This window comes from Lolium rigidum, chromosome 7 (assembly GCF_022539505.1).
Source record: "Lolium rigidum isolate FL_2022 chromosome 7, APGP_CSIRO_Lrig_0.1, whole genome shotgun sequence".
NCBI classification, from domain to species: Eukaryota; Viridiplantae; Streptophyta; class Magnoliopsida; order Poales; family Poaceae; genus Lolium; species Lolium rigidum.
In genome coordinates this window covers 302,032,655-302,045,871 of record NC_061514.1, presented here as the reverse complement: position 1 = coordinate 302,045,871, position 13,217 = coordinate 302,032,655, and the positions used below count along the sequence as shown (strand labels likewise).

Below are 13,217 nucleotides of genomic sequence, written 5' to 3'. Positions count from 1 at the left end.
ACCGATTACGGTGCATTAATTAGCAAGCAACAATTAGCAGCGTACTAGTACTAGAAACGAATTGTTCGTCTCCACGTAGTACACGTAGGGCAGTTTGGTTAGTTTCCAAAGCCGGGAATTAATTAAGCGCAACAGAAAAATACTCGGTCGGTGGTTTGGTTGGGAATGAACCGGCGATCGAGCGAGCAACCGAAACCTCGCGGGCGGGTTTGGCTTTTCGACGCGACGCTGTCGTCATGCGTGTCAACGTACGATCGATGCGTTGACCGAATCAATCAAAGGAGCCAAGTTCCGTCCCCACCTCAGCGCGCGCTCAGCTTGGAAGCGCTTCAGGGCGGCCGCTGCTTCATCCTTCGAGCCCAGCAGCATGACCCACATGAAGCGACTGTGGTCGTCCACCAGCAGGAGGAAGAAGCGACGTCCTCCTGGTGTCGCCGGCGTGATCGCACCGCAGAGATCCGCGTGGACAAGTTCGAGCGGCTCCTCCGCTCGATACTTGGCCTTCTACGAAAATGGCGTGCGGCGCTGCTTCCCTGCCAGGCACACCCGGCAGAGCTCCCCCGTGTGCTGGATCGTCGGGAGCCCACGCACAATGTCGCTCTCCTGCAAGGCCTCGAAGTGGAGGTGCCCGTACCGCGCGTGCCAGCGCCACGACTCCGTGTCGTGATGCATTGCGAGACATACGGGCTGCACGGAGCGCAGTGTCAGCTTGTACAAGCGGTTTGGTGCGCGTTTTACCTTGAGCAGCAGTTTGTCGCGGCGGTCATGGATGGTGAGGATGCCGCGGCTGATCCTGATGTCGTAGTGGTGCTCGTCAAGCTGACCGAGGCTGACGGCACTGCTCTTCAGGCGAGGGATGTAGTAGACGTCGGTGAAGGCGCGATGCGGCCCTCCGTCGATGGTGAAGGTGATCGTGCCGCGGCCCTTTATCTGCACCACCGATCCATCGCCGAAGCGGACGCTCCCGGTGATCGTCTCATCAAGGTCCGCGAACACCGAGCGGTCAACAGTCATGTGATTTGACGCTCCGGTATCCAGGTACCAGGTGGCCTCGAGCTTCTCGTTGTCGCGCCCGGGCCGTACCACGGCTTTCTCTTCGTTGAGGAAGACGACCGCGTGCTCGTTTGACGACGCAGGTGGTGTTGCAGCGGGAGCCGTGGCGAGGGGAAGAGGCGCGGGGTCGAGCTGCACTTCTGCGAGCAGCATCGCCGGGTCGGCATCGTCGTCGGCCTCGGCCTCCGCCAGGTGAGCCTCTTCCCTCTTCTTCTTCCTGCATTCATGGGCCCAGTGCCCTTTCTTGCCGCAGTAGCGGCACTGGTCGTCCCTCTTGGACCCACCGGAGGCGTTGGCGCCGTCCCCGGCCGGCCGCTTCTCCTCGCGACCTTTTCCGCGGTTCCTTCCTCCGCCCGAACTGCTTCCGCCGCCATCGCCGCGCTTGTAGCGCGACCTCCACTCCTCCTCCGTGAGAAGGAGTTTGCCGGAGTCGTCCTCTCCGTCGATGGCGTCGTTCTCCTCGACGACGAGCAGGCACCCGCTAAGCTCCTCGATCGTCATGGTATCTACATCCAGTAGAGATTCAATCGAGGAAGCCATCTGGCGGTACTTACGGGGCAGCACGCGGAGGAACTTGCGAACGGCCTTGTGCTCGTCCTCCGGGTCGCCGAGGATCTCCAGATCGCTCAGGATGGTGGTGAGGCGCAGGGCGAACGTCTCGACCGTCTCGCCGCTCTTGAACGCGAGGCGATCGTAATCGCGCCGCGGTGTCTGAGCCTTGGCGATCCGCACGCGTTCGGCGCCGACGCGCAGCGTCTTGAGCGTGTCCCACGCAACCTTGGCGTTGTCCTTGGCGGCGAGGGTGCGGATCAGCTCCGGTGGCACGGCGCGGAGGAGTGCGGAGAGTGCCGCCCGATCGTCGTGATCGTCGCACTCACCACTGTCGACGGCGTCCTAGAGGCCGTGGACCTGCAGCTGGATCCGCATCAGGACCGCCCAATCTGCGTAATTCGTACGCGTCAGGGTGGGCCACTGCGATCCGCCGGTGACCTCCCGTGCCACCTTCGCCCTCACCACCAATTCGCGCCCCTGGTGGCGGCTCTGGCCACGGCGAACGGGTGAGGAGGAGGGGCGACGAGGCGGTGGGGATTCCGGGGGCTTGGAAGCGGATTTGGACGCCCCGTCCTTGTCCTTCTTCTCCCCCGCCGCAGGTTTCTGCGGAGGCTTGGAACCTGCCATGATCGTTGGCGAAGCTCTGATACCACTTGTGGACTTTGATCGCTCCTTCTCTCGATCTCACGAGACTCCCTCTCGCTCACGATCTGGACGAACAGATGAACACACGAAGGTTTTTGGCCTGCGTACAACTTGCAGTTTTTCTCTCTATTCTCATTCCCTTTTATTACAGAGGATCACGATCGTGACTAGAACCACGGCGCTCGTGGTGAACGTGCCATCCCACGTTCGAGCGGATCGGAGCAGTACAGCGATCGTGCGAAACGACTAAGTAAAACGATCCTATCCAAACCCCTAAGTTTTAGCTGAACTTAACTGAACCTAAACGGCTCTTATTCTGAACCTGACGAGATAGATTAACTGACAATCTCCCCCTAATCTAGTTGTCCTTCACCTTGATGATGCCGATGCGGCGTCGCAGCTCCTGAAACTGGACGCGAGCGAGGGACTTCGTCGAGGATGTCGGAGAGCTGATCCTCGGTACGCACGAACTGAACGTCAATGTTGCCGTTCTCCACGCACTGGCGGATGAAGTGGTACTGAATCTCGATGTGCTTGCTCCTGTCGTGGAAGACAGGGTTTTTCATCAGCGCAATGGCTGATTTGTTGTCGACGCGCAGCTCCGTGGCGTCGCCGTCGTGGCCCATGAGCTCGCCGTAGAGCCGCTTGAGCCAGACACCTTGGCACGCCGCCATCGTCGCAGCGACGTACTCCGCCTCGCAGGACGACAGCGCAACGATTTTCTGTTTCATCGACTGCCAGGAGACCGGACAGCATCCGAAGAAGAACAAGGTGCCGCTCGTGCTCTTCCGATCGTCGACGTCCCCGGCGTGATCAGAGTCACCGTGTCCCACGAGCTTGGCTTCCTTTTCCTGGTGTGCGTAAGAGCACCCAAGTTCCTTCGTGCCGGCGATGTACCGCAGAAGGTGCTTCACCGCGCTCCAATGTTCACCGGTCGGCGCCTCCATGAACTCTGCTAAGATAACCGACGGCGAAGCAGATGTCAGGCCTGGTGTGGACGAGGTAGCGCAGTCCTCCCACGACGCTCCTGTACTCCGCGGCGTCCACCGCTTCACCAGCACCCTGCTTGCTCAGTTTCAACCGAGGCTCCATGGGCACTGTCGTGGGATTGCACCCGCTCATGCCCATCTCCAGCAGCTTCTCGGCGTATGCTGCTTGTCCGAGCGTGATGTGCCCGGGCTTCTGAGTCACCTCGATACCGAGGTAATAACTCAATAGCCCAAGGTCGCTCATTTTGAACAACGACATCATCTCCTTCTTGAAAGAGCTGATCGCCGCTGCCGAGGTGCCGGTGATGATCATGTCGTCGACGTACACCCCCAGCAGCAGACGCGCGCCATCCTTGACCCGCGTGTACACTGCATGCTCTGATGGACACTTGACGAAGCCGAGCGAGTCAAGGCTCCTGTCCAGCTTCGCGTTCCAGGCGCGTGGAGCTTGACGAAGACCGTACAACGCCTTCCTTAGGCGCAGCACCTTGCCCTCCTCGCCGTTCTTGACGAAGCCCGGAGGTTGCCTGACGTAGACCTGGTGTGTGGGCCCCTCGTGACGCCCCTTGACCTGCCCTTCCGCCTACATATAGTCTTCGTCGCGAAACCCCCAGTACCGAGAGCCACGATACGGAAAACCTTACAGAGACGCCGCCGCCGCCAATCCCATCTCGGGGGATTCAGGAGATCGCCTCCGGCACCCTGCCGGAGAGGGGAATCATCTCCCGGAGGTCTCTTCATCGCCATGATCGCCTCCGGATCGATGTGTGAGTAGTTCACCCCTGGACTATGGGTCCATAGCAGTAGCAAGATGGTCGTCTTCTCCCCATTGTGATATCATGTTAGATCTTGTGAGCTGCCTATCATGATCAAGATCATCTATTTGTAATCCTTCATGTTGTGTTTGTTGGGATCCGATGGATATTGAATACTATGTCAAGTTGATTATCAATCTATCATATATGTTATTTATGTTCTTGCATGCTCTCCGTTGCTAGTAGAGGCTCTGGCCAAGTTGATACTTGTGACTCCAAGAGGGAGTATTTATGCTCGATAGTGGGTTCATGCCTCCATTAAATGCGGGACGATGTGACAGAAAGTTCTAAGGTTGTGGATGTCTTTGTTGCCACTAGGGATAAAACATCAATGCTTTGTCTAAGGATATTTGTGTTGATTACATTACGCCCCATACTTAATGCAATTGTCTATTGTTTACAACTTAATACTGGAAGGGGTTCGGATGATAACCTGAAGGTGGACTTTTTAGGCATAGATGCATGCTGGATAGCGGTCTATGTACTTTGTCGTAATGCCACGATTAAATCTCATAGTACTCATCATGATATATGTATGTGCATTTTTATGCCTTCTTTATTTGTCAATTGCCCAACTGTAATTTGTTCACCCAACATCTGCTATCTTATGGGAGAGACACCGCTAGTGAACTGTGGACCCCGGTCCTATTCTTTACATCTGAAATACAAATCTGCTGCAATTGTTCTTTACTGTTCTTCGCAAACAACCATAATCATCTACACTATACATCTAATCCTTTGTTTACAGCAAGCCGGTGAGATTGACAACCTCGCTGTTACGTTGGGGAAAAGTTCTGTGATTGTGTTGTGCAGGTTCCACGTTGGCGCCGGAATCCCTGGTGTTGCGCCACACTACACTCCTCCGCCATCAACCTTCAACGTTCTTCTTGGCTCCTACTGGTTCGATAACCTTGGTTTCTTACTGAGGGAAAACTTGCTGCTGTGCGCATCATACCTTCCTCTTGGGGTTCCCAACGGACGTGTTAATTACGCGCAATCATAGTGGCGCACGGCAGTCATGGTGCGCCACTGCTGGCAGTCTTACGGCTAGGCCTTTTCCTAGTAGTGACGAGGTGGACGATGACGGCGAGGAGACACTGCCCTGGCTGCCGCTCCACGCGGCGGGGCCGAACGGATGCGCCGGGGTGTGGGGCGTCGCCATGGTAGCGGCCCGCTCCATCAACGCAGCCTTCTTCCCCGCCGCTGCCGCATCCCTCTTCGCCTTCAGCTTCGCCTCCCTCGAGCGGCAGCTGGCATTCTCCACCGACCACCATTGGATGTCGAACGCCCACTCGGTGTTGGTCATCCCCGGTGGCCTCTCCTTGATGATGGGTGCCCGTGGCACCTTCTTCTTCATGGGAGCAGGTTTGGCGGCGAGGGCGTCTGGCACCGACGTGCACGGAGCGACGCACTGCCTCATCTTCATGGTTGGACGGCGTAGCGAGGCGATGGCTAGCGTGCCGGGCGCGGACGAAATGGCGGGAACTGGCCGAGAGAGAAGGGGAACATGGTGGTACGGTGCCAAGGTTGGCGGGAAATCTAATTATTTTTGCGAGAGGAAGAAGTCATATCTTGTCGAGAGAGCTAGCCCACGCTTGCTTTTAGCGCCATCCGGGACCCCCGATGGCCTCCCACCGGATTGGGTTCGCCCTGGGGCGCCAGATGAAAATACACACCGCGTTGGCGCGAAAACATTTTTGGGGCGCGCGGTTGGGGGAGCATTTTCACGCTGGCGCTTCTATTTTCGTTTTGGGGGTTATAGGGAGGACGAGTGGAGATGCTCTTACATTGTTACGACGACGTGTACTTTGTTATTGCCGAGTGGCATGTACACTCTTTGACGTGTGTCTGCAAAACACATTCGGCAAAGCACGTACGCTGTTAACGATAGTTAGACATGGTAAGAGCATCTCTAGCAGAGCCCGTAAACGTACAAACCGTAAAACGCGAGTGCAGGCCACTGAACTCGTGTTTACGGGTCGAAAAAAGTGGTGGCGCAGATCAAAACCCGAAACAAAAACTGCATCTTTTCCTAAATATAGCACTTGGACCCACTTATTATTTTTTCCTTCGTATCTTCTTCTTCCTACGGACACTCTCGCTGAAACCGTCCCTGACCAACACCTCCCGGCCATGCCTCCACGCTACGCCCGCCCCGGCCGCGCCACCCGGCCCCGCCTGCCCTGCCCAACACCTCCGCGCCGCCACGCCCCGCCCAACACCGCCGCGCCGCCACGCCTCGCACGGCCCCGGCCCCGCCACGCTGCATCGACCTGGCCCCACGCCGTGGGCCGGCACGCCCCGCCGCTCCGCCGCGCCCTGCATCGGCCACGCCGCGCCGCCCCGACCTGGCTCCGCCCCGGACCTGCACGCCCCGCCACGCCCAGGCCTTCGCGGCTCCGCCCCGCCCTGCATCGGCCCTGCGCGTCCCGCCACGCCCCGGCTTGCGCCACTCTGCCCCTGCACCGCCCCGCCCTGCCCTGGCTCCGCCTCGCCCCGCCCAACATCGTCCCGGCGAGCTCGATCCCTCCCTGCCTCATCACGGACGCCTCCAGGTCCGACCGGCCGCGCCCGGCGAAATCGTGGCCGGCTAGCTGTCTGCTCTCCCTTCCCCGAGCTCGCAACGCACGGCCCCGCCGAAATTTGGTTGACATTCGGCCGGATTTTGTCGAATTTGGTCCTCTTCCGGTAGTCTTCCGGCGGAAGTGCACTGTTTGGAGCTAAAGTTTCAGCCCGCCAAAACACCACTAGGAGTACAGTTCAGCGTTCAGTTCGACCTTTCGACCCCTAAAAATACGGGCCAAAGTTCGGTTTTCAGTCTCTGCCTGTAAATTTTTTTCGGTTTTGTCCAATTTACAGTAACTGATCTGCGCCGATTTTCGAACTGAACCCGTAAACTGGCAGTTATTTTACAGTTTTGGCCTGTTTACGGGCTCTGTTAGAGATGCTCTAAATAGAACGTCGCAACATGGCAGCACCTTGTAGTACATCACACCGCAAGTTTCTCTTCTAATATTTACAGCAATTTATAGAAGGATAACGTTGGAATGACCACATCTAAGCTCCATATAGGAGAGATAGATCACCAAATAATAGGAATGCCGTGTATCACGCCATCTCTTGTTGTGTAGTCTGTATTTCTGATAATACATGAGAAAAGAAACAAATTGGTTGGCGAATCAGATGGGCTGGACCATGGTGTGGATTGCTTAGAGATACGGTCGTGCACCACGCCTTGCATTGTTCTGTATCAGAATCCTTGATAGCAAAACGTATGACGTGTGTGCTTGCAACGTGAGGAAAAAAAATACAATATATCGTGAAAACTAAAGGCCGACTTCTCTTGGATGACTACCATATGTAAGGAAAACTTTACACGTACAAAAGAGCCTCAAGAATATAACTTGTTTACGCTGTCGGCGGGAAGAAAACAAGTCTTCTACCACCTGTAGGTGATATGAAAGGATCGTACTATCCTTGGATCAAAGAATGAAACACGAAGTGTACGTAGCAAAATACATAGATGAACACGAGCGCATTTTTTTCATTTCTGCACCTAGTTATAAATATACATTTGAATTTATACATGGACATATGTCTTTTCATATTCGTCTTTTGTAAAAATGAAAAATTCAGAATTTCAAATTTTCTTTTCACTATATAGAATATTGTTATTTTTATCTGGAGAGCCACATGTCTTTGCATCACGAAATTTGCAGACGTGTCAAAGACATGAACAAATATGTAAAACATCACTAATGTTGATTCCCGTCCGAGGGAACACGCATGTGCGAAATATGGCCTTGTTCATGCAAAATATGCAAGTTCGTTGGTCATAACCTACCATGTTTGACCTAAGAGTCATAGAACTACGTAGGTGGTAGCTCATTTCGTGAATGCTTTTACAGAAAACTGTCGTATGCCAAGATTGATTTTATTCTTGCAACAAGGTCAGGCGGGTTGCGAAGGACTAACATTTTTCTTTTATTTTTGAATTAGTTGTGCTCAAAACGGTTATACCGTTGTGCACGAGTTTCCCTCAACCATAGTTTGCGCCCCTTTTACACACTTTACAAAAAAAATCTTTTGTAATTCAAAAAACGAAAATCAGGTATTCCATGGCCACGGTGGTAAAACCCGCACAGATATTGATTCCCATCCTAGGGCACACACATGTGCGCAATATAGTCTCGTTCCGGAAAACTATGCATATCCGTTGGTCATAACCTAACTGGTTTGACCTAAAAGTCATAGAATTCTGTAGGTGCAGCTCATTTCCTGAATGTTTTTTCCAAAATAACTGTTGTATTCCAAATTTAATTTTTTTTCTCACAAGTAGGTCACCTAAAATTGCCCCACGAAGGTTCTCAATTTTACTGATTTTTTCGATGATGATGCATCAAGCCGGAAGACGAAAAAGCTTGGACTGGTATTCTCGAACATACTATCAAGCTCACAATGCATATATTTATTTTTTAGTTTGTATCGATAACATCGGAGTGTATGGTCTTTGATTTGTTGGTAGTTATGTATGTCAGCAAAGGCACTGGTGTTTTTTCTTCACCATTGACCATGTCTTCAAGCGGGCAATGGTTGATGAATCATTTGTTTGAGGTGCACATATCAGTGAAATTAATGTGCTGACGGACAGTAAAATTGTTACCCGCAAGTCTTTTCACCTCTATCCAATCTGTCGCTCTGCACTAGTGGTAACCTATCCTACTTCTTTTTTGAAATGGCGTGTAGCCCCAGCCTATGCATCAAAGCGATGCATACGACCTTTATTTAGATGTTATTAAACAGAGATCTGCCGGAGGTATTACATTGCAAAACCCGAAGCTAGCACACAACACCTACAAACCTGACAATGGGGAAGAGAAATGTGGCGAAATGAGTGCACCGTTGAGTAACCATATGCCCAAAATACAGAAACAAATGCCCCATCAGCAAAAAAGCATCGGGGGCATCGCTGAGTTACTCTATGGCGAAATATGTGCACATAACCGGTGTAGCAGATCGTCCGCGAGCGCCGCATGCTCTCGCTTCAGAAACCGTCAACTCCATCAACACCTAGTCCATCTTCAAAGCAAAGCTCTATATAGCTTCTGACAGACCTCGTAGCACCACTCTCTAGCAGCTGCTCACAAAATCAATGCTCTCATGGGCAGTGGCGGATCTAGCACAATATGTCAAGGTGGTCCAACAATATATTTTTATTTAATTATATTTTATTTTTCTATGGTATATAGGCTAAGTTGAAATTTTATGGTGGTCCATGCACCACCCTGTAGATCCACCCCTGCTCATGGGGGAGAGTGCAGCCAGCTGCGTCACCATTGTCCGAACCAGGATAGCCGGGTTTGGGGTTTCCCCCGGAAACAACTCAAGTATAGTGAAAGCAGACTGCAATGTGATGCCTTCAATTAGAGAACGGTGCATACACACTGTCATCGCCCTCCCAGACCGGATCCGGAGCACGGTTTTCACCAGTGGATGTGCCACCCCACTCACCACCGAAACATCCGGCCAACCACCTCCAGTGGAGGAGAGGGCTACCACGGAGCCACTGACTCGTCGACGAGGCCACTGACTCCAACTCCCATCACATGAGCAAACCCTAACCACCGTGACGAAGGGGAGTGACACCTGTGGGGAGGGGCGGGAGGGCCCGCTGACCACTGCCACTCTCAGCCACGCCGCCAAGGGGTCTGGATCGACAACCATCGGGATCTCCCCCGTCACCAGCTGCTTCACCGGCCGCCACCCGACCGCCCGATTGTGAAAAAATATGCTCATATTGAGAGTCATGAATTTTTCATAGGATAGTTAAAGGATTAAATCTGATTCCATTTTTTCAGCATGTGGACGTACATACATGTGTGCATCTGCATCAGCATTATCTGATTGATTCCTATGCACTTCTTTCTTTAACGTCCTTGAATTAAGTTCTACGGATATATAGGTGCTCCATATGTGTGTGGTCTGGAATGAACAATGAGGTATTTATATTTCTTCCTTCTTTTTCTGTACCTGGAGAAGCTAGAAAGGGTGTGGCATGCGTTTTGCTCTCTAAGCCGGCCTCTATAAATACCAAAGGTCTGGAGCAATACATCCATCAACAGACCACAGTTTACAACAAGCCAATACACATATATACTCAAGAATAGTCTGTCAAAGTTAGCAACAATGGCTTCTGGTGCTCAGGTGAAGATGATTGCAATTGGCATGATATTGGCCATCGTGCTCGTGATCGCTGCTAATGCGGAACCAGATCCCTCACATAAGAAGGATACCTGCGTCGACACGACGGACAAGGTTCCTGGCGCCAGTGCCTGCATCTGCTCCAAGAACTGTGCTTGTGCTGGAAAGTGCATATTAGCTGGTGGTGATGGTGATGAGGTCAAGACCTGCTTCGTCGAATGCGTCCTCAAGAACGACTGCAAGTGCAATGATGAAGGTACCAGCGACCCAGCACCACAGGCTAATAAGTAGCCTGATGTTTGAAGTTTCAACATGCTTCCAGGTCTACGTCCACATGTGCACACAGTTTATTTGAGTTCAGTGAGTGCTAATAATGTATGTTTAAACTCCTCGTACTGTACACATGTTCCTGGCATGAAACGTATTGCTGGGGCGTTTGTGTTACGTTTATAATAAGATGTCGGTGACAGCCTGTATATGCGGCAAGTCACGTGTACGATATGACACTGCCACATATATTGCTGGAAAATAAATACGTATAGGTGTGTGTCTCATTTATACCACTGTAATAATAAAGTTGTACGATGGCGCATGACAGTAATTTCTATGGTTATTTTAATGGATATTCCGTGTCTTGCTTTAGTTAATGTTGCAGCAGTTTTTTATATTTTATTTGTCACTATGTCTTGTGTTGCCTAATAGTGCACCAGCATATCCTTATCTTATGCGGGCAACCTTATGTAATATTACCTCCGGTTGGTAATAATTGACACGGCCACAAGAAAATGTAGTGCAAGCCAGTGAAGTACTCCACATCAATTAAAAATGACTGGACAGAGTAGTAGGTTGTAACAACGAGGAAGAATTTTTCAGAATTTTTCTTTAATCTGCAATACCTAGGCCATCTTCATTTCCTTCATATTGCATTCGTCACGAGTTCTTGCCAAGTTTGTATGTCTCTTTTCAACCCGTTCAACTACAAATCATTGGGGCCCGCGTGAAACTGAGGAAAGGAAAATAAAATAACACATTTCGGAGCAATGAAAGGTAGACGCTTAGTTTAAATTTGGCCCGATTCTAGCGAAATCAGCGGGATGTGATGGAGGATCCTATGAGTTTCCGGAGAGCTAGCGCACAAAGCAGGTGTTTGAAACGCGTTGTATAGTTGTTCATATAACGTTGTGCACAGGTTTACCTCAACCACAGTTTGCGCCCCTTCTACGTGCTTCACAAAAAAACGCGTTTTGACATTCGGAAAATGGAAATCGGATATTCCATGGCCACGATGCTAAAACCCCTCACAAAACATTGATTCCTATCCCAGGGTAAGCATGTGCGCGATATGATCTTGTTCCGAAAAACTATGCATGTCCGTTGGTCATAACCTAGCTAGTTTGACCTACCTAGGTGGTAGCTCATGTCGTTAATGTTTTTTTTTTTGGAATAATTGCGTATTCAAGTTTGATTTTTTTTATCGCAAGTAGGTCTCCTAAAATGCGTGAAGGTTCTCCTTTTTCCGATTTTAAAAAGGGAATTTTGCTCAAATTAGGACCCGCATAAATGACTTTTTGCAAGAACACGCATTGCGAGGGACACCGGAGGGAGCCACACAAAACCGACATCATACTTCTGATAAAAAAACACGTCGTGGACCTACAAATATTTTTTGCAAAAAATCCAGCACAAGCAAAAGTTGACGCTTAGTTCGAATCTGGCCCGCTTCCGGCGAAATCGCCAGGACACCGTAGAAAATACCACGAATTCTTAGAAAGCAAACGAGGACAGAAGGTATGCAAACCATGTGGCAGAAGTGGTCTTCTATTTTGGTGCATAGGTTCCGTGCCATTGCCGATTCCTTTTGTTGTAGCTGCTTCACAAAAAATTATTTCAGCGTTAGGAAAATGAAAAATAGGTTTTCATGGCTAGGAATGGGAAACTTAAAAATAAAATATTTCTTCTCATCCCAAGCTCACGCATGGACGCAATATGGACTCGTTCCGGCAAACTATGACACATTTCAAGTCATGATCTAGATTATTTGACCTAAAAGACAGAGTACATCGTAAGAGGTAGCTTATTTTGTGAAGGGCTATTCAGAATTATTATCGTATTCCAAGTTCTTATTTTTCTACCGCAAGTAGGTCACCTAAAATGATGCCTTGCCAAAATTCTCCAATTTTCTATTTTTTAAAAGAGAATTGTGCTCAAACTAGGACCCGTTGAAATGACTTTTTATAAGAACGGGCATTATTGTGAGGCACACCGGAGGGAACCGTGTGAAACCGACATCATAACTTTGATAAAACAACACATGGTGGATCTAAAAATAATTTTTGCAAAAAATCTAGAACACGTGAAAGTTGACGCTTAGTTCAATTCTGGCCCTCTTCCAGCGAAGTTGGCAAGACACAATAGAAAATACCACGAATTCCTAGAAAACAAACACCGGCGGAAGGTATGTGAACCATGATGCGGTCTTCGACGCTGCTCGCGAGCTCCACCACGACACTGCTCCATCCCTCCTCAAGCATGCCTCCATTACCAACAGGACCACTGTCATCGCCTCGTTCCCCCTTTACCGGGGAGGCTGATTATCCCTCGACATCGCCGTTCCCCACCGTCGCGAGAACGGCAGCCATGCCTACCCCTCACTAGTAGGAAAAGCCTCATCAGTGGCGCACGAAAAATGGATTATGTGGCGCATGGGAGGTGCGCCACAGAAACGTCGCCACAAAAATAAGGTTTCTGTGGCGCACCTGCCCATGCGCCACAGAATTAAGGTTTCTGTGGCGCACTTGTTCTTAGGTGCGCCACAGGATTTGTTTTTAGTGCGCCACAGGATTTGCTTGTATTATACACGATTTTGTGCTGCCTGCTATACACATGCAGTTTATAGACAGCAATACAGATACACAGATACACAGGTTATATACAGCAACATTCAGATATAATATAAATATCA

General features: G+C 50.8%; 2 protein-coding genes across 2 annotated transcripts in view; one reads left to right on the top strand and one right to left on the bottom strand.

Annotated features, from left to right (window-relative positions):
* The window catches only part of LOC124675854 (glyoxylate/hydroxypyruvate reductase HPR3-like), a 52,242-nt gene that overhangs the window by 33,172 nt on the left and 5,853 nt on the right, over window positions 1-13,217 (bottom strand). The gene's annotated exons all lie outside the window — the stretch shown is intronic.
* Window positions 10,189-10,792, top strand: LOC124675855. Its single transcript, XM_047211925.1, has one exon. The coding sequence runs from the start codon at window positions 10,241-10,243 to the stop codon at window positions 10,544-10,546; it is 306 nt and encodes a 101-aa protein (XP_047067881.1). The 5' UTR covers window positions 10,189-10,240; the 3' UTR covers window positions 10,547-10,792.

Excerpts from the sequence above, each read along its gene's own strand:
- LOC124675855 (XM_047211925.1), top strand. The coding sequence starts at position 10,241 with ATGGCTTCTGGTGCTCAGGTGAAGATGATTGCAATTGGCATGATATTG.